Source organism: Desmodus rotundus, chromosome 5 (assembly GCF_022682495.2).
Source record: "Desmodus rotundus isolate HL8 chromosome 5, HLdesRot8A.1, whole genome shotgun sequence".
Classification (NCBI taxonomy): Eukaryota; Metazoa; Chordata; class Mammalia; order Chiroptera; family Phyllostomidae; genus Desmodus; species Desmodus rotundus.
Genome location: NC_071391.1, coordinates 146,146,582 through 146,168,039, shown reverse-complemented (window position 1 = coordinate 146,168,039; position 21,458 = coordinate 146,146,582). Strand labels below are relative to the sequence as shown.

Genomic DNA, 21,458 nt, shown 5'->3' with positions numbered 1-21,458 from the left:
TGTCCCTCCAAAAAATAAAGACCAAGAAAGTGTCAGAGAGAAGGCCCAGCTTGAGCTGGGTCTGAAGGTTGAGGTGCTTGGTGAGGGGGGAGAGGGCGAGGGGAGGGGCCGGCAGGCAGTGTGAGGCTGTGGTGTGCTCCAGGCACAGAGGGTGGGCAGTCAGTAGGGAGGCAGGAGCCAGAATCAGACTGTGGCAGTGATGGGAATAGGGTTGGCACTAATAGAATCGTGGGATTTTATAGTTAGAAGCAAGCTCATTATGGCCCAACCATCTCATTTTATGGCTGAGAAAGCTGAGCGTCCCAGAGTTTAAGTGGCTTGCTGGTGGTCACACATTTTCTGGTGGATGGTTGTAAATAAAGTCGTTCTGTTCTTCACTGCACATGTTTCACAGGAAAGAGTCTTTGTAAATGATCCAGAGCAAGTGCTATTAATCCCCATTCTCATTATAATGTTAAAACTAGTTGACCTTGGCTTTTTCCAATGGAAAGTGCAAATTAAGTGATGGTGACCAAGAACCTGCACCTCAAGGAATGAGTTTCTCAGGAAGTGGGTCCCAGGTTCCATTCAGGGGAATCTCCTGGAGAGCTTATTAGATTGCACGGGCACATTCCAGAACTCTGACCCCCCCCCCCTTGCAGAAAAACAGTCTTTGTGTTCAGCACCCTGGAATCTGCATTCCAGACATACTCCATAGTCTTTTCCTCCACACGCTAGTTTTGAAAAGCACTGCTCCTTTTAGCTCCCGGTCTAAAATTTATAGAAATAAAAACTATAGCAACAGTGCATGGTCCAACCTCTGGCATATTAGCCATGAAAAAAATATTTATTCTAGATTATTGTTCAGATGCCCTTATCATTCAGTATTTTCATTTACAAGACAAATAAGGCATGTCTCCTGCACAAGGGGAATTCACAGGAGGAAAAACAGGATTTTGATTCTGTAGGATGAGCAGGTACTCTGCAAGAGTGCGTGGCACCCCTGTGTGCTGTTGAAGGTCAGAGGAAGAAAGGTGAAGCCTGGTTGCTTTTTGGTCAGAGAGGGCCTTGGCGAGTGGGTGGTCTGCAGCTGTGTAGAATTCACCAGGGGCGAGAGAGAGGCAGGGATTCAAAGCGGGTGGACATCTGAGCCCTGGCACAGAGTGATAAGGGGCAGGGGTGGGTAGATGGAGCGAATGGCAGATTGCCGTTGTTGCTCAACTGCAGGGCATAGGAGGGACCAGTGGAATCTGGAAGCTGGGAGATAAGGAGAGGCCAGACTTGAAGCACCTTGTAAGCCGTGCCAGAGCCTCTGGGCTGCCTGGGACTGTCTGTGTAGTCCTGGATTGCACAGCTTTTCCACAGGCGGAACGAGCCAGCCTGGGCTGCTAAGGAAGGGAGTGCCCTCTAGGGGCCTCGATGATTTCTGAGTGCTGTTCATCATTGTTCTTGGGCACTCAGATGCCCACTGAGCTGAATCCATTGCCTCTTCTGGGGAAGAAAAGACAGCTTAACCAACCCACCTGGCTGCAGCTGTGATTGGTGATGACATTATGCAAACGTCTATTAATGTGGTACCTTAATTGGTCATTATCTTAATACTGAGGTTAAAATTAGAGGCTTGATTTTTCTGCATATTGCAAATATAGGTTGTTTCTGGTTTCAAGTTAAGAGGCCCTTAGCCCATCCATTGTATGATTCTGTTTTTATGAACTGTCCAGAAGAGGCAAATCCATGAGGACAGAACATAGATTCGTGGTTGCCTGGGACTGGGAGGGAGGGCGAAGAGAGTACAGGGTTTCTTTCTGAGGTTATGAAAATCTTCTAGACTTAGGTAGCAGTGATGGTTGCACAACCCTGTGAATATAAAAACACTGAATTATACACTTTAAAAGGGTGAATTTTATGCTATGTGAGTTTCATCTCACTAAAGCTGTTACTTCTTAAAAAAAAATTCAAAGCCCTTGACACTTCTGTTTCAAGGTATCATGCAAATATAATAGCTTTGCCTTAAGTACTTTTTTTTGAGTTCACAATATAGAGCTCTCACTGCTTTCCTTCTCACTTTCTTTTGTTTGTTCAGTTAATACTGTCCCTCTTCTATTCATCGCTAGTTCCGTTTCACTTAAACAGTATTTATTTCATGCATATATGTGAGAGATCCAAAGAGAGCTTGGGGAAAGATGAGTACTCAAGTCAGCACAAAACAGCGAGAGAGAAGGGCCTTATAAAACCAGAGTATTACTTGAGGCTGGCCCAGGAAGACAGATGGTATCTAGACAGACAGCTGGAGAAGAGGGCTGGAGGGGGGATGTTCAGGGGGGAACAGAGTGAGCAGCGTAGGGACAGCGCAGCCAAGGCTTGTCTGGAGAACAGACTGGGGAAAATGAAGAGAAGTACTGCGAGGGACGGTACGCGGACCTGAGAGGGTTGAATGCGAGGCTGAGACACATGTGATCAGTCCAGTGAGGAGTAACTGAAGATTTTTGATGACAAAGTAGAGGAACAGAGCCGGAGAGTGGATATGGCATAGTTAGGTGGATATGGCATAGTTAGAGACTTGGGCGAGCAGAGACTGAGGCAGGGAGCATTTCAGACGTGTGTTGTCAGTTCAGACAGCATCTCTCTCTCCCTCAGGTTAGTCTGCTTCCCCTGCCCCTGATCCATGCTTTCTGCATTCCCTTGCTTGCTCTTCATTCGGGCATCGGGGTAAAAGGTAGGAGGAGAAGGGGAGACAGTGACACGAAAGAGTAAAAACAGAGAGAAAAGGTGGTGAGGACAAGGTACACTTTGCACACTTCTGTTCTGTAATTCAGTGTTTCCTGTCCCTGACCCAGTAGAAGAACATCTGGTCTCCTTTAGTGGAAAATACAGGACGGGAAGTCTTATTTAATGTCAGGTCACTTGTGGAGGCTCTGTGCCTCCCCATTCTCGTCTGTGAAAGGGGAGCATACTTTTATTGAAGATTTGTAAAAAACTACATTGGACTCACCTAATTTGTGGATGTAATACATTTCCTTGGCAAATAAGGGTCTTGATGGTGTCCCCCATTGTTACCTGACAGAGTATAACAGGTCTGTCGAAAGATAACTCACGTCAGCTGGATTATGTTGAACTATGTGGAATTGCTGTTTGACTGTTTTCGACCTGCAAAAAAAAAAGGCTGTTTCATAAAGTTTCAACCCCATGAGTAGTTGCTTGATAGATATCTGGCATGAATCCACGTTTTCACCTTTCCTGGGTCCTCCATGCATTCTTTCTGTCCGAAGGTGCTGATGGTCTTTAACGTGGGCTAACCTCAGGTTCAGGTTCAGGGGAAGCTGTGAGAAGTCAGAAGATGGCCCCAGGGAGGGAGGGCTCGCCAAGGGAGATGCAGAGAAGGGGAGAAGTGCTGGGAGGAGGCCAGCCAGCAAAAACCAGGGCACCGAGGCCCAAGGTCATTCATGTTCGGTCATCCTGGTGCAGAAGTGAAACTTGAGCATGGAGGTTTTTCTTCTTCTAAGTGTGTTCATAGGCAACTGTGTACAGTGTCAGGGCTTCTGGAACAAGCTGGAGACAGTCTGCGTGGGTCTGTAGGGAAACAAGACATATAAGTGCTGGGACGGAGGTCAAATGTTCAAGGGGAAGAAAAAGACTGAGAGCAACGTAGGCCTGGTTTTCAGGTTGGCGTGGTTTCTGACAGCCTTGCAGAGAGCCAGGCACATAAAGGCACATACGTACTCAGTAAAGGTCACTGAAGGACAACATACGAAGACATACTTTTTGGTTGGTTGTATGCTCTTTGGTATTTAAATTCGAGTGTTTGGGACACATCAGTAGGCACGAATGTGAATCCCAGATATTCTTGTAGGAATCTTCCATTGTAATTGATCCCGATACTGGGATCAGGGTGTGGCCTCTCAATACTTACAGTGTCAGTTGCAGTAAGTGTAAAGAGCATATTGCTACTGTAATATCACAGTTTATGGTTATGTGCTTAATACTGCAGCAGTTGGGTACCTGAAAATGAAAGACTGTAGGGTAACCTTACTAGGGACTGGAAGCCCAGCTCATATTTACTCAGTCCTGGAAGATGATTGTCCAGTAGGAATACAGATTATAAATCAAGAGCTCCCAGCTCTACTCACAGAAAGCAGGCAGATGTTTATTTTAAACCATAAGCAGAAATACCATTGCAGCAAAACCTTAATTATCTCGAACACCTGCTTCTCCCAGGAATCCAATGTAACGGTCACCCCACGTGGAAGAGGCCTGAGAGGGCTGGCCCTGAGGGAGGTCATTCACACCTTTCTGGTGGCTTTGATGATCTTTGGTGCAAATTGTAACTTCCATTTGTGTTTCCTTTAGTGCTACAGTTAACTGGAAATGTAATTAAGCCTCTGGGCCTGATTACTGAGGTTCTCGAGGGCTACAGGAATATTTTACTTTATTAAAGATCTGAAGAATGATAGAGGAACAAAATAATCACATAAGAAGGGGGGATGAAACAGAATTAATGAGTGTGTTAATAGTTCTTCCCTGCTGGGAATGTCCCCTTCTCCTGCCCTTGTCCCCTACTGTACATAAACACCTACATACTTCCTGTAAGGACATCTCCTTTTTGAGGTATCTTCCTTTCACTTCTGTCTACCTGGGAACTCCCATAGTCCTCCTCTCCACCCTCCTACCACACCTCTGCCCCCAGGGGAGTCCCGGGGTCGACAGCTCACTGCTCCTTCCCTATGTGACCTCCCCACCCTGACACCCTGCTGCCCTGGGCTGCTCCTCGCCTGCCTCCTGTTTTATCCCAGCAGATCAGCATCAGCCAGGTGACCACATTTTGTTTTTTCTCCTCTGATTTTTACCTACCTCTATTTTTCTACATTCAGGCAGATTTCACAGCAGAGTTGAAGTTCACAGAACACCTCATCCGTGCCTGCAGCGAGAAATGCACGCATGTAGCTTAGAAGACCCCAGAATTAAGACTTTCATCTTCCAAATAGCTGTCACAAAGTCCCCTTAGAAAAGCGCAGTCCCTTTCTGTATGAAGAGCTCCTCCGTCTTCAGTCAGAGTCTGTGTCTTCCGTTAGACACAATTATGAGTTAATTAGTGTGGATCAACATGAAGGCACTACTAGACACAATCACGCACGCAAAGAAAAGACTGAAAAAGCTAACAACTTAATAGTTGAAAGAAGAGCCAGAAAAAATCTCTGCAGAATACCTAAAGGTCAGCAGCAAAGCAGCAACGTGGGGCCATTGAACGCAGCAGCCCTCACTCTGCGGCAGCCTCTGCAGGCCTCCCTGATTTATGGAATAACATAATGTGTGCATATAAAAATGGCCCCGAGTCATCAAGAAAACGTTATGCTCAATACTGGTCTAGTTATGTAAGAAATGACGTAATGCATTTTGGAAATACTTCTGTCAAACTGGTAAAAGTTAAAAACCTGGGTGTATATTAGGTGATGAGCCTTAGTTACATGGAATGCAGATGATGTTAGAGCCCCCTCCCCATTCCCCAGGGACACCAGATAAACAAGACAGTGTCACAGAGTGGAGTGAGTTTGCCACAGCCCCTTTGTGGTCTCCCGACTTCTGTGTTGTTGTTTATTCATGGGGTTTTCCCTCCCTTTTCTTTGGTTTCAGATGCGAGTGTCGCACTGGCTTATGTGGTCCCCCCGTGTGTGAGGCGGGATCCATTCCCCGCATAGTCTCTCGTGGAGATGGGACACCTGGAAAGTGCTGTGATGTCTTTGAATGTGTTAATGGTACGTGGGGTTTCTCTTGTTCTCAGAGAGTGCACATTTGTGCAGGAGGTGGAGGAGGAGGGAGGGTTCAATCTAGCTGTTTCTGCCTTTAATACAGCAGGGCATATACTCAGGGACTTGACGAAACTCACACAGAAAGGAGGTTTGGTTAAGACTCCAGCGGGCAGTAAAGGATGTGAGGGAATCATCATTCCATCCATCAGAAAGAGAATTTTGGAAACGTACTAGCAGATTGCATGTAGCAGTCATGGTCTGCTGTGTTTCAGTAGTAAAGCAATTTTAGGATTTCAAAAACAAAAAAAAAGGTCATGGAAGCAGTGATCGTAGTCCTCCCGTCGCCCTCCCCCATCCCGTTGCCCTCAGGAGGTACTGGAGGGAGCGGACTCCGCACTGGAGCTACTGCAGTGTGAAACAGAGAAGACATCGTTCCTCTAGGTTAACATTTCCCTGCTTAGAGAGAACTTCTCCATCCAGGGCTTGCTCACTAGCCTTGGCCCGCTTTCCATTTGAGCCTCATGGCCCCGAAATAGGATTCTCCAGTCACAAGATTCCTTCAAATAGAATCCACCTCTCCCTTTCACCTTTTGCGAGAGGGCGTGGTGTTTGGGGGCAGGGTGTTTATTGGATTTGTACGCCGGAAGGAAGGAAAACCTCAAACATGCCCCTGCATCAGAATTTCCAGAAGAAAAACAAAGCTTGAAACTCAAACGAGACATCAGGAATTGTAGAGCATTGCTTAGTCAATACCTAGGTGCACAAGGAAAACGAGGATGGATTTGGACAAATACAACAAAATTGCACAAATAGAAACATCTGGACCAACTCCTGCCTATAAGAAATTAGTTCAGAAGATTATCTGCCCTCCCCCCCAGGCCTCCCCTCCCCCAGAAGAAAGGTTTTGTGACAGTTGAGTCCTGTTTCATTGTGTCCTGTAGTGTCCAGTCCAGGTGCATGTGGTTTTTTGTTTTGTTTTGTTTTGTTTTATAGAAACACTTGCAGGACGGCTTTGTGGTTAAGAGAGAACATTGACAGGAACCAGGTGACCTCCGTTTGAAAAGGGGTTCCTCCACTCACTAGTTGTGTACTTTGGGCATCTCTTGTCTTCCCTGGGCCTCAGTTTCCAAATCTGTAAGATGGAGTGAATTCCAGTAAATTAAGTGAGGTTTTTATATGTGAAGCACTTGGACTTGTGCCTCAAGAGCAAATAGTCTCACTGTTTTGTATTCCCACCTCCTCTTCACGGGCAAAGACACTGTTCTGCACATGCCAGGGAGTAGCCAGAGCGAGGTGGGCTTCCTGACTTGCAGACCTGGTCGATACGAGCACACGAGCGGAAAACGTTCCACATGCACCCATAAATCTCTCCTCAGCGCCTCCCCACAGCCATGTCGTCATCCAGCCGATAGTAGTGTCTGGTAAACACCAGCCCGCGGCCAGGCAGACCTTCTTACTCTGGGACCACTGCAGCTTCATTGATGGTGGATGGTTTTCTGTGAGTCTTTAACTCGTACCATTTGAGATGGAACTTGTTGCTCCTTACCTGGGGCCCCAGCATCTCAGACGTGCTCCCTTCCGGTGCTCATCTCCCTGCAGGTGTGTGGCCTGTCTCTCATTCTAGAACCTCCCTCTGAAGGTGGCTGTTTTCAGAGCAGCCCACAGAGGGGTTACTTTGACAGCCCCACGCTTTAAGCCTAAGTCTCTGTCCTCTGGAAATACCACCTGTGGTAATGCAGTGTGCTGTTGTGTCCTTTGAGTGACGAGGAAGAGCGGGCCTGCCTTCTCTCTTTGCTTCGTGGTTGTAGAAACCCAAGTGTCCTGCCTTCTCAGGGTGGGACCTTTCCCTCTCGGTCCAAGATGACACCCCCACCTCCCTGGCTTGGATTCTTCTTCAGGGCCTGCCCCTCCCTGTGCAGCTCTGACTTCAGGAACAGCACTTGCCAACAGCCATGAGGAAATGTTGAGATGACAGAGCACAGTCACCGTGTTGCTAGCGGTGCCCCTTTCTCGCCAGCATAAACGTGTTGAGTGATCTTGTCTTATTTCTCATCCCACTGTTAGTGTCTCTGTTAACATATTAGTCATTCAGTCGTAGATGAGACTGGGAACTCGCCTACTGTGAAGCTTCATAATCCTGCAGAATGATGTTTAAGGACATTGTGTCTCAGTCCGTATTTGACTTCTTTTGATATGTACATGCACACGTACACACATCTGCCCTACACACGCACACAGTTCTGGGGGGGGGGTCTATTTGCCACCCAGTGCCCTGGGAAAGTCTTTCTATTGTCATAAGGTTGCCATCAAAGGATATTACATATCAAAGATTCATTATCATCAGCTACAAAAGCAGGGGTTTATTGTGTGTGTCTGCGTGTGTGTGAAGCCTCGCTTATCCACAAAGGATTTGAGGCAACTTTCCGGTGAGAACGGGTACAATTTCATAGTGGAAAAATATTAATGAAAAAGGAGGATCAGAACCATAGAATGGTACATAAAGGTTGAAAGAGAAAAAAAGCAAAAGAAAAGCGCCCACAGGTCCGTAGGCCGTAAGCGTCTGTCTGCCTAATGCTGGCCGGCTCTCGGCTGCCTGGCCACCAAAGTGAAAGGGAGGCAGGGTCAGGTCCACTGTTGTGATTTTTAGAGAAGAGAAGCCCACTCACTGGACAGGGCGACACTCGTCCCTTAGGGAAACCTGAGAACATTCTGTAGATAATGTCCTCTGTTGTTCTAATACCACCAACGCAGAAACCTGTTTCCTGTGACTGCGCTTCTCAGTAAAAAGCAAAAGCAAATACAAAAATGCAGCTCAGTGAAACCAGGTCTCAGAGATCATTTTGACACACGGCTGGAACCTGGATGCCTGGTGCATCCATAGTCTCTTGATTTCGAGACTCCCACCGCATGGAGGAATAGATACAGAAACCCAGTTCAGGGGGCAGTGGGTGAGTGGTAACATAACAGACCCCGCGTGCAGAAATGGAGATCACTCAGTGCCTGAGCTGCCGTCTAGATAACCCATCTGCTTACGCTGGTTTGGTTTTTTTTTTTTTTTTTTTTTTAAACAATACACATTAAAGGAAAACACAAGATACAAAATGTTCACAGAGAATTCAGGAACTCCTGAGTTTTGAAAACATTCGCTTGGGTGAATAGGTGGAGAGAACATTCTCTGTAAACATTACCTCCCTTTGCGGTTTGGTTTATTTTGGTTGTGTTTTGGTGGAAGGCTGGGCGGGTGGCCAGCCAGATTGTGATAGTTTGTGACCACATTCTCTGATGAAGGCCGGACTCCAGAGGTGTGGACTCCAGAGGTGTTGGCTGAATAAGGGCCCTGATGTTTAGTAACCAAAGGGACAGAGGGTGTGCTTGGGCTCCTTCTGTGTAAACTTAGAAGTCATCAAAATCCTCACCTAGAAGGATGATCTTCATAGCAGTGGTGGCACAATCCCAGACGTCCCTCAGAAACCAGCTCTGTATCGGCTCTAGCCCACAAACAAAACTCTCTATCATCTGTCTGCCAGAGCCGAGTGACGGCCCTTCCTTTCCGTTGGTCTTGCGCTCTCGATCTGGGGCCAGGACGCCCTATTGTCTTACACCGGCCCATTCTGTCCTGCCCGCAGACATCAGGGTTTGAAATCTCAGGTGTAGAATGTGAAATATTTGGTTTCTTAGATATGATCAGTTGCTCAGTGCATATGACAAACATCTAAATAAAACAGAACATTTTGGTTTATCTTAGCTAATAACTGACTCTTCCAGCCTCAGAAACTAACCTGTAAAACGGATCAATTATAGGAGAGCCAAACCCAAAGCCAGCTGGATTCTATGTAAAATTTTGGCCTAGAAAACTCAGACCTGAAGTCTGTTAATAAGAAAATTAGTATAAAAACATCTCCTGAGAAGCCATTGTCTATTGCAATAATGCTCAGTAATGTTCCTAGGGACAGACTGTCTATTTCTGCAGTAATAGAGTGAATATGGCACTTGGAAAGAAATATTCCACTTAATATGCATTTATTGAGCATCCATCCTGTTCCTGGGGCCTTATCAAGTTAATTTTGCTCAAAGAGTGATAGAATCTTTTGCAGTCCTTTATAAGTATTGTTCTGTTTTTCTTATCCCTAAATAGTATCTGCTTGGCGTACTGTAGCACACCAGCTCCTTCCCCCATAGGAACAATAATAATTTTTATCCATGAACCCTGTCTTTGTAAACATTTATATCAGGTTGCTATTGACTTAATGGAGAAATTTTCAGACGATTCTCACCTGGTATACAGTTATGTCTCTTTTAGCTTATGATGTCTACCCTCTCGGCTTCCAGTGCAACTCAGCACCCGCTGTGAGATGAGACCAGAGGCAAAATATTAGCTGTTTTCTTCTAGGAGATTGAAGAGAAAAGGCAGCAACTGTAACTGTTTACATTTCTTCCCCGCTGATGTGAAGTTCTATATTCTAGTCTTTTGCTCCATTGACACTGTGTACCTATCACCATCTGCCAATCAGTGTAGTGTGGCAGGCAGTCAAGGTTATTAACAGTCAGTACTACCAGGCTTCCCCCGCCCGCCCCCCTGCCCCAGGAGGTCTGGAATATACGGAGTCTGGCACAAGTAATGCCCCTGTTTTATTACATAAAAATCTTTTATTACAAAATATAAGCATGTAATTCGGTAACATAACAATATCACACTTAAGCACACCATATGACATTTTAGGGGAAATGTTCAAATTAAGACTATAAATTACCACACCCATATTATTACCAACCACACTCAGTGGTGTTACTTCTACTGGACCCTGTATTAAAGGGGAAGAGAAGATTTTAGAACTTAGAAACGTAAAATTTAATTGGGCCCAACACAAAAGAAAGCACTAAAGAGATACTTTTTATGCATCTCTGCATTGAAATATACAAATTATATAGCAAATTACTTCTTTGTAGTATTTTTTCTTTTCCCCAGCCATTTAAGTTTAAATTGCCCTCTTGTAGAGGTTGTGGTAATCCCCACACTGTTCTGAGATTCCCATCTATCCCCGACGGTAAAGAAGTAATTGGTTATTGCTCCTCAAAGACCACTGCCAGCCTTTTTATCATGGACTTTTCTGAAGAGCCTCTATAAATTTTACTGAAATGTCAAACTGCAATTTCATTGTGTTGTGTGTGTGTGTGTGTCATTGTTGTTCTATTACAGTTGTCCCAATATTCCCCCATTTCTCTCCCCTGCCCTGTCCCCCCAGCTTCCACAGTCAATCCCCACCCTGTTGTCCATGTCCATGGGTCATTTATACTTGTTCCTTGACTAGTCCCTTCCCCTTCTTTCCCCGTTTTTCCCCCTCTCCTCCCCTTTGGTTGCTGCCAGTCTGTTCCCTGTTTCCATGCCTCTGGTTCTGTTTTGCTCGTTTGTTTTGTATATTAGGTTCTTCTTATAAGTGAGATCATATGGTATTTGTCTTTCGCCACCTGGCTGATTTCACTTAGCATAATATTCTCCAGTTCTATCCATGCTGTCACGAAAGGTAGGAGCTCCTTCTTTCTTTCTGCTGCATAGTATTCCATTGTGTAAATGTAGCACAGTTTTTTTGATCCACTCATTTACTGATGGGCACTTAGGCTGTGTCCAGCACTCAGCTATTATAAGTAGAGCTGCTATGAACATTGGGGTGCATAGGTTCTTTTGAATTGGTGTTTCAGGATTCTTAGGGTATAATCCCAGCAGTGGAATCACTGGATCAAAAGGCAGTTCCATTTTTAATTTTTTGAGGAAATTCCATACTGTTTTCCGCAGTGGCCGCACCAGTCTGCATTCCCACCAACAGCGTACTCTAAATTTTACTCCCGGGCTCTCTGGGCATTAGCTAGTGACACCTAACTGGCGCAGGCCGCACATCAATCCTGTCCCCTGCTGCTTAAGCTTCTGTACACCTCACCATAAACACAAGTTCGTCTGGAACCACTTTATTCATAACCAGAATCTTCCCTCCTGACTTCTTCAAATCTTACACCGCGATTTGTGGCTTCACCCAGATGGTCGATGTGGCTGATTAATACAGCTAAGCAATTAATATTCATTGGTTGTGAAAATGTTTTCTTCAGTTTGAGTGGAGTATAGCATGGTGCGAGCATAGTATTTTGCCTCACTCCCAGCATGCAGGTCTGATTTGTAAAAGCACCCCGTCTTCTCTGTTTTGGAACTTGAGGTCTCACTGGCCAGATCCTTCTGATCTCTGCTCAGATTAGTATGGCTAAGCGTATATAGATGAATGATTCTTTTTAACATACCATTAATTTTCTGAAAAAAGAAATATTACATCCAGCAAGCACGGGGAAACAGGTACAAACACATTCACCACCTGTGTCAACATATTCACACAGCTTGTCTCTGACTAGCTAGGGGACTTTAGGCAAGTCTTCTAACCGCTTTAAATTCCATTATCCTCACTGAAGAAATGGATATCAATACTTGTTCCGTCTTCTCTACAGAGATTGTTATAAAATCAAATGAGAAAGGCATTGTCCTTCAATTCAATACAAATGTAAATACAGGGACCGGCAGAAGTAACACCTGCTTAAGTGTGGTTGGTCAGGTAATAATAAGTGTTAATAATTTATAGCTTTAATTTGAACATTTTACCTAGAATATGGTATGCTTGAGTGTGATAATGTTATGTTACAGAATTACATGCTTGTGATTTTGTAAAAAAAGATTTTGTAATAAAAGTGTCTGTAATTAAAAAGGGACATCATTCGTGTTGGACACCGTGCACTCCAAATGCAGTGAGTCTGTTTCGAACATGCAAGGTGACACATTAAGAAATGATGTTGGACAGAGGAGTCCATGCCAAATGTGTGTATCACAATCCAGTTTTCCTTACCTTCCTTAACAGGGCGTGTTAGCGCAGGAGAACTTTCTCCCACCTGGGAGTATTTTGCTTGTACCAGATTTATTGAAACACGTACCATGCAATTCATTAAATGAGGTCGTGCAATTCAGTGTTTTGACATGTTCCCAGAGTTGTGTAATCATCATCACAACCAATTTTAAACCACTTTCATCAGCCCCTCCCCCCAGTACTCTAGAACTCATTAGCCATCCCTCCCCATTTCCCCCCAACCCCTCCAGCCCTAAGCAACCAATAATATACCTTCTGTCTCCTTAGATGTGCTTACTGTGGGCATTTCATGGAAGTAGAATTATACAATAGGTCTTTTATGACTGGTATCTTTTACTTAATCTTTTCAGGGTTCATTCATGTTAATTGTATATAGAACTGCATTTTTTTTTCCTTATGGCCAAGACATATTTTGATTGTATGGATATACAAGGTCTGTCCAGAAAAAGTCCAGCCATTGTTAATATAATGAGAATGGTTTGCACGACATCGACGTAACCTGGCAGCCAAGGAGGGTGGACTGGAGTGCGCATGCATGAACAATGACAACTTCCCTGTACTAGTCAGCGGAGCAGTAGACACTGTTGAGTGAGCATGTGTGCTGTGTGGCCATCACATTCGAAATGACTTGAGTGAGTGGAGCAACGAATCTGCATCATATTTTGCATTAAGCTCGAACATTCCTCTACAGAAACTGCTCGGATGATTCTGAAGGCTGCAGCTATGGGCAGCGAGTGATTGGCAGTTTCATCACAACCACACGCCTGCCTACTCAGGCATCACGCTCATGCAGAGTTTTTTGGCTAAACATAAAATCACCTAGGTGACTCAGCCCCTCTACAGCAGGGGTGTCAAACTCATTTTCACCAGGGGCCACATCAGCCTTGTGGTTGCCTTCAAAAGGCCGAATGTAATTTTAGGACTGTATAAATGTAACTACTCCTTAACAGTTAAGCGAGAGCTCGGCGCTGCTGCCGGGTAGAAACAAGGTGCCAGGCCGGATAAAACAAGGTGGAGGGCCGCCTGTGGGCCTTGTGTTTGCCACCTGTGCTCTACAGCCTTGATTTGGACCCCTGCAACTTCTGGCTTTTCCCCAAACTAAAATCACCTTTGAAAGGGAAAAGATTTCAGACCATCGGTGAGATTCAAGAAAATACGATGGGGCAGCTGATGGCGACTGGGAGGACTGTGTGAGGTCCCTAGGTGCCTCCTTTGAAGGGGACTGAGGCATTGTCCTGTGTACAGTGTTACTTGTATCTTGTATCTTCTTCAATAAACTTCTCTATTTTTCATATTACATGGCTGGATACCTTCTGGGCAGACCTCGTATACCCAAGAGAAACAATATATACCAACATAAAAACTTGTATGTAAATGTTCATAGCAGCATTATTTACAAGAGCCAAAAAAATAAATAAAGTCTCAATCTCCACCATCTGGTGCATAGGTAAACAAAATATGGTATATTCCTATACCTAGGATTGGAGTTGCTGGATTATATGGTAACTCTACATTTAATATTTTGAGGAACTTCCAGCTGTTCTCCAAAGCAGCTGTACCTTTACATGCTCACCAGCAATGTATGAGCATCCTAATTTTTCCACATCCTCATCAATATTTATCTTAGCTTTTTAATTATAGCCTTCTAAGCATGTGAAGTAGTGTCTCACTGTGATTTTGATTTGTATTCCCTAATAGCTGTAATATTAAGCATATTTTCTTGTGTTTATTGCCATTTCTGTATCTTACTTGGAATAACATCTATTCAAAAGTTTGCTTCTTTTTCAGCTTGGGTTATTTTTTTTGTTATAAGTGTACTTCATATATTCACAGTTATAAGAGGATACAACTCATTTTCAGGTATATGATTTGCAAATATATTCTTTTCTGTGGGTTACTTTGTACTTTCTCAATGGTGTTCTTTGAAGGGTAAACATTGATGAAATCCAGTTTTAACTCTTTTCCTTTTGTTCCTTGTGTTTTTGGTGTCATATCTAGGAAACCTTTGCCAAATCCAAAATGACAAAGATTTACTCATGTTTTCTTCTAAGAGCTCCATAGTTGTAGCTGTGACAGTGAAATCATAGCTCTATGATTCATCTCGAGTTAATCTTTTTATATGATGTAATACATAAGTGGTTCATTCTCATTTTTTTTTCCACGTGGATGTCAGTTGCCCCAGCACTATTTGTTGATAAGACAGTTCTTTCCCTCATTGCATTGTCTTCAGAAGTCAGTAAATGTAAGAGTTTATTTCTAAACTCTCAATTAACTCTTGATGCATTGAACTACGTATCGGTGCTTATGCCAGTGTCACATTCCCTTGATTGCTTGATATCAGGAAAGTTCCAGTCCTCCAACTTCGCTTTCCTTTTCAAGATTGTTTTGTCAGTTCTGGGTCCCTTGCATTTCCATATGAGTTTTAGGATTGGTTTGTAATTTCTACAAAAGAATTACCTAGTGTTTGATAGGAATTGCATTGAATATATAGGGGAATTTTGGGAATATTTTCTTCTTAACCATATCATCTTCCAGTTCATGAACATGGGATGTCTTTCCATTTATTAAGGCCTCCTTTCATTTCTTTAAATAATGCCTCATAGTTTTCAGAATACAGGTTTTGCTCTTCATTTGTTAAATTTATCACTATTTATTCTTTTCGATGCTATTGTGAATGGAATGGTTTTAACACCATTTTCAGATTGTCCATTGCTAGTGTGTAGATATACAACTTATTAGAGTTTGCAGTTTTACCCTGAAATTCTGTAAACTTGTTAAATTAGTTTTGATAATATTTTAGTAGATTCCTTAGATTTTTTTAATATACAACATTATGTCATTTGCAACTAGTGATAGTTTTACTCTTTCCTTTCCAATCTGGATACCTTTTATTTCTTTTCTTCCCCAATCGCCATAGCTAGAACCTCCGATACAGTACTGGTCTGTAGTGGTGAGAGTGGCCATCATTGTCTTCTTCCTGATCTTATGGGGAAAGCGTTCAGTCTTTCACTACGAGGTGTGACGTTAGCTGTGAGTTTTCTGTAGATGCCGTTTACTAAGTTGAAGATGGGCCCTTCTATTCCTAATTGATTGAATGTTTTTTATAATGAAAGGGTATATGGTTCTGTCAGATGATTTTTCTGTCATTGAGTTGATGGTGATGTTCTTTATTCTATTGACATGCCATATTACATAATTGATTTTTGGATATTAAACCAACTTCGCATTCTTGGAATAAATTCCACTTGGTCATGGTATTTAATCTTTTTTATGTGTTGCCAGATTCAGTCTCCTAGTATTTTTCTTTTGAGGATGTTTATATATATATATATTCACAAGAAATATTGATCTGTAGTTTTCTTTTTCTTGTGATATCTTTGGTGGGAGTTCTCTTAAGTCAACCAAAATTAAAGATAAGGAATGAATGTAGGGAGAGTTTTTCAGGACAGAGAAAAAAAATTAAAATCATTGGGTGTCGTGGTGAGAATTCTAATGGCAGGACATTGAGCCTTTATCAGAGCACAGCCTTGAAATACGCTGCAAAGTTCACAAGGTTTCAGATGAAGAGCTGTTTTTCTTCTGTCATTTGCTCAGTCGGTGACTTTAGCAAGTTACATAGGATCCACTCGCTTCTATCTACACTTGGGATAAGAAGAATATCTTCATCAGGCTTGTGTTACTGGGATTACATAAAGGAATGCATATAGTAATAGTGTTGTTAAAGGCCAAGGACTATTAAAATTACAAATTATTAAACCACATGGAGAGAAAAAAGCATATAGTGGGACCCATGGAGAAACAGAAAAACATCACCTACAAAAAAGTCTAGATAAATTTTTGAGGGAGCACAAAACCTAATGTGAAGACAGGATCATTTCTTGAGGTAGAGGCTGGTTTATCTGCACAAATTGTAATCTCTTTAAAGCACACGTTAGTGATGTGATTGTCACAGGCAGATGGTTCCCTTTATTTGGAGTAGGGGGAGGTCAGCATAGATTTTGCTAAGGGGAATTTCTATTACTTGGGGCAAAGAGGATAACAATATGTTCTGTTTACTTTACATTGCTTGCTTGTTACAAGAAACTATATTGAGTTTAGTAAATTTCCATTGAATTATAAAAGACAGAATTTTCTAGAGGCTGTTTGAAAAAAACATAAGAGGAAGCAGCTCAGAAATGACTTTGAATATGCCTTGTGTGTTTGAACTCCTTTCAGAAACAAAGCCATTCTGCGTGATCAACAATGTGGAGTATAATGATGGGGACCTGTTTCGGATGGACAACTGTCGGTACTGCAAATGCCAAGGGGGCGTTTCCATCTGCTTCACGGCCCAGTGCGGCGAGCTGAGCTGTGAGAGGTACTATGTACCTGAAGGGGAGTGCTGCCCCGTGTGCGAAGGTGAGGATTGTGCTAATTAAAGAGTAATATGAATATTCATGGCTCAGAGTTTTAGTGTCAAAACTGACCTAATTCAGTCTCGCCCCAAAAGAGAGGATTATTGAAGGAGTTCCTGTTTTATGACATCGCGGTCTCTCTTTCAGGACTGATAATGCCACATAGACTGTGAAAATTCTGCCCCAAGGGAAGTTACATCCTAGGTGTAGACAACAGATCACCTGTCTCCCCAGGTCTACATAAGATTTTCCCCAAGTGCTTTCTGTTCTGCCCCTGCAGTTAGTTTCAGCAGTTCCTTAGCGAGTCCTGGGGACGTTCTATTCACCGTGACCCTAGAATTCACCTCCTGCTCTCCTTGGATTGCTCAGCTAGGACAGGACAGCCCTCGTCACTGATAGTCTCAGCCAGTCAGCTGGAGAGGAGCTCACCCTGTGTCCTTCCCATTACCCACACTCCTCCAAGTGGGATCAGGACCCTGCTGCTCCCCTCCTTTGAGAATGCGTGGTGGAGTTATTGGGGTCATCTTGTGACATGTGGTGACACCAGCTCGAGACCGAACCAAGGCTCTCGGAGCCTTTTCTATGTTCCCTTTTTCCCTTCAAGAAGTAACAGTTTCATATCCCTTCAGCAGGCTCTGCCCTCCTGTGTTTGGTATTCAGAAATCATACTCATTTCAGAATGATAACTCTGAACCTCACTTACCGCAACCCATACCTTTTAGGGATTAAGACACTAAAGTTCAGAATAGCAGTCACTTGTCTGAGTGTACGGTGAAGCCAGGAGCAGTGTGCCCTGCCTGTGTCTTTTGTCTCACACGCTGCCCCGGGAGGAGCATCCCGCCAGCGTGCTTGTGCTGACCAGGCCCTGGGCCTGCGGTCTGGAGTCAGGCGTGTCTGTCTTGCCTGACACATGGGTGGGAGGACAGAATGCCGTGTCGTGTGCCATACTTGTCTTTTTTTTCCCTAAAATCCTTTTCAGAGTTTGAGCTGTATTTAGTACCTCATATTGAAGATCGGAACACATTTGACGTGTACAAGCTACATTCCTGACATTGAGCTATAACTCATAGCGACGAAGTCCTTTCCCCTATTAGAAATTATTTTAGCCAACATAGGAGACAGGTGGTTCACTCTGTAGGTGTCCTTGGGATTTTTACAAACCACATCAAACTTTGAACCTTCCCCATGGATTTGTTCCCAGCCTACCCCAGTTAGCAGGAGTCTCTGGAACTGCGTAGCAGGTGGCGGTGCGAAAACGTGCATGTGAACCTCTGGGTAGTGGTCAGAAGGAGTTGATTGGGCACAGACCCGGTTATGTCTCACTTCCTAGCATTCAGACCTAGGCTCAAAGTAGAAATGAACTATGCAATGTGATCTTCTTTATAAAAGAATTTATAAAGTCTTATCTCACTCAGGGCTCTTGGCCATTCCCATCTCTGGAAGACTGGCTTTCTAAAGAGGTCGCTGTGTGATTCTGAATTTTGGCTTCTTTCTTATAATGCCCTATGACCTCTTTAGAATAAAGAGGACCAAACTCGAAATCGTGTGGACTTCCCTCCCATCAGAGCAGCACTTGCTTGTTGAGACCAGATTTTCTGTGTTTCTGCACAAAAAAGAAATTGAGTGATTTATCTAGTCACTCCCATTATCATGGTATTTGGGGACTTTGTATGCAGCATTTATGTTCTGGTCAATAACCTCAGAAAACATTGTATTTTATAGTAGCCTTGGCTGCTTTTGTCTTTCATCCTCGCTTGGCTGCCCAGCACACAGGGAGAAACACAGTGTAGTTTTAGTTTTCCCTGCAGGGCATAAGCAGTGACCCCCACAGTGTGTCTCAACCAGCCTTGTTGTGAGCAAGGCCACAGGGAGAGCCGGCTGCTCTCCTCACTGCTGTTCACGTGGACCTCCAGGCGCCGTGAGATAGAGTTCTGTTTGTCCTGGAAGTAACAGTATCACTGGAAGTTAGACAGGGGCATTATCCTTTCCACTTCACGGGGAGTGAAACTGAGGCGTGATAAACATGTAAATTGACAACTCGGAAGGCGTTGTCAGAGCCTAAGGTGGATCTGAGTTTGCTAGCTATCAACTCCCAGCTCCGTGCCCAGAGTTGTGCAGTTTTATGAAGTGATAACACCCGCACATTGGTTTTTATGCTGCAGATTCCCCATCCTGTGTGCTTGGGGGTGGACATAAATTCAGTGTGACGGGCTTTCGCATGTCCCCCCAGAGACAGATACCTCCTGCAGCCCTGAGCTGCTGCTGCTCCCAGCTAGAAAAGAACTGCTGACAACTGGAACCTGGGAGAAATGTGTCTACGTTCAGGCGGAGATAAGACATGTAGAATGCCCTAGATTTTACTGTGAACTTATGCTTTAATTTAGATCCAGTGTATCCTTTTAACAACCCTGCGGGCTGCTACGCCAGTGGGCAGATCCGCGCCCACGGAGACCGGTGGCGGGAAGACGACTGCACGTTCTGCCAGTGCATCAACGGAGAGCCCCACTGCGTCGCCACGGTCTGCGGACAGAACTGCATGAACCCCGTCAAAGTGCCCGGGGAGTGCTGCCCCGTGTGCGAAGGTGAGCCTTGTCAATTCCCCTGAGTCCCTGGCGAGCCTCTCGTGTGGGATGAGCTTCTACCGTTACGTTCTTGTTTGTTAGTTCCTCAGGCATAATGTTTGCCTCACGCCCTTACCAGTTGCAGATGAATTTATCATTTGGGGGAAATGTTGCAAATTTACAGAGGAGAATCGTGATGTCTGTTTTACCACCGCAGATACAGTTTTCTGAATACTTCACAAGAATATATACATCTTAATTCAGTTCACTTAAGTCTAATTAACATCCAAAGGTTGGTGCAGTTTAATGACATTGGAAATAAGACCCATGACTCCAGCCTAGCATGTTCAACTTGTAATGCTTCCAATAAGCCCAAGAGTCTAAGCCGCTAGAGGAAGAGCCTGGAGACATCAGAAGCACTTTTCACTGCCTTCTGTCCTCATTCCGAGCACCTGTCCTACTTCTAATTTCAGGGTGGCGCTGGCTTTACGGTCCCTCTCAGGCTTATACTTCCGTCTTGGTTCCTGCATTCACTACCTGTCATCCTGTTTAATGGCAAGGAGCCTGGGGCGTCCTGAACCAGTCTCATGTCTCACCCCTATTTCAGTCCCTTTCCCACAGCCTGGGAAGATTCCTTACACACTCATGCACGTCAGCCTTAATCCTCTGTCCGTTTCTGTTAGTACAGAAAAGAGGTCGAATATTTATACTGACCGATCCAATGGAGAGTATTCGTCATTGAGCATATTTGCATAGTAAAGTGAACTGAAGTGGGTCCAAAATTAATCTGTATTGGAGGTGGATCCTTCTAGAATCTTAGGGGAAAAAACAGCTATTAAGGAACTCACAGCTCTTTTCAGAAATTCATCCAGTAAACTCAGTCCTCTATCAAGAAGTCTTCTGCTTCTACTGAGATGTTCATGAACTCGCATTTCAGAGTCTGCCTGGCTGGCTTCATTAACCTCTGAGGGGTTAGCATTATTAACGACCTTAGAAATCATATAAAAATGTAAGCCCGAGGACTCCAGTTCCGTTGACATCACCAATTCCCTCACCATCACTCTACTCAGAGCACAGCTGCCGCACTTCACAACTTTATAGCTTCCAGATGACCGGCCAGTTTGGGGGAAATCACCCACTCCCTCACATGCGTGCCCCTCCCATCCCCTAACGGCAGCGACTGGCTCAGTCCTGGGAGGAGGAGTGTACAGAAATATATGTGCCTGATGTATACTTGGCTTTACAAGAAAGGGTGCCCTGTCAAAACAGATTAAGGTGGGACTATCTATCTCTGAGAATTAGAGGTGATCTGTTGTCAATTTGAAATATTTAAGTATATATGTGTGCATGATAACATAAAAAAATTAAAAGCAGAAATATGTAATCCAGTAAGCACTGACGTTTTAACCTCAGGAATCTTGAATCATAAATGGAAAGTAAGATTATGAAAACTTGTAAAAAAAAATATAGGGCCTTTTTGAAAGTAAAGGAAGGGAAGGCAACCCTTTTGCTGCGTTCATCTTCACCACTGGCAGACGTATGGTGACTAGAGGAGAGCAGTTGGTAACTAGAACTAAATATGCGTGAAACTAACTGATGTATTCTTATGTCTGTACTTGTTTGCATAGGCAGTGAATGCTACTTTGACCGCTTCGAGTTGGGTGTCTGCAGCCCATACAGAACTGTAATCTAATCTTCCACTGTTTGAGGAAAGAATGGCAGCTTTGGTTGACCATTGACTCCAAAACATTATTAAGAACCTCCCATAAACCACAAATGCCATTGGACACAAAGATGAATGAGGGACAGCCCCCAGTTTACTTCACAGAAAATATTTAGGCTGTTTTCATGTAACCCAGGAGACAAAGAATGTCCACGGTCAGA

General features: G+C 44.0%; 1 protein-coding gene across 1 annotated transcript in view; it reads left to right on the top strand.

Moving 5' to 3' along the window:
* Positions 1–21,458, top strand: part of CRIM1 (cysteine rich transmembrane BMP regulator 1) — a 178,487-nt gene that overhangs the window by 97,708 nt on the left and 59,321 nt on the right. The window contains exons 5-7 of the mRNA XM_024552954.4: positions 5,608–5,729; positions 16,835–17,017; positions 19,398–19,595. Of these exons, the coding sequence (XP_024408722.3) occupies positions 5,608–5,729; positions 16,835–17,017; positions 19,398–19,595 (503 nt within the window). The remainder of the gene's footprint in view (positions 1–5,607; positions 5,730–16,834; positions 17,018–19,397; positions 19,596–21,458) is intronic.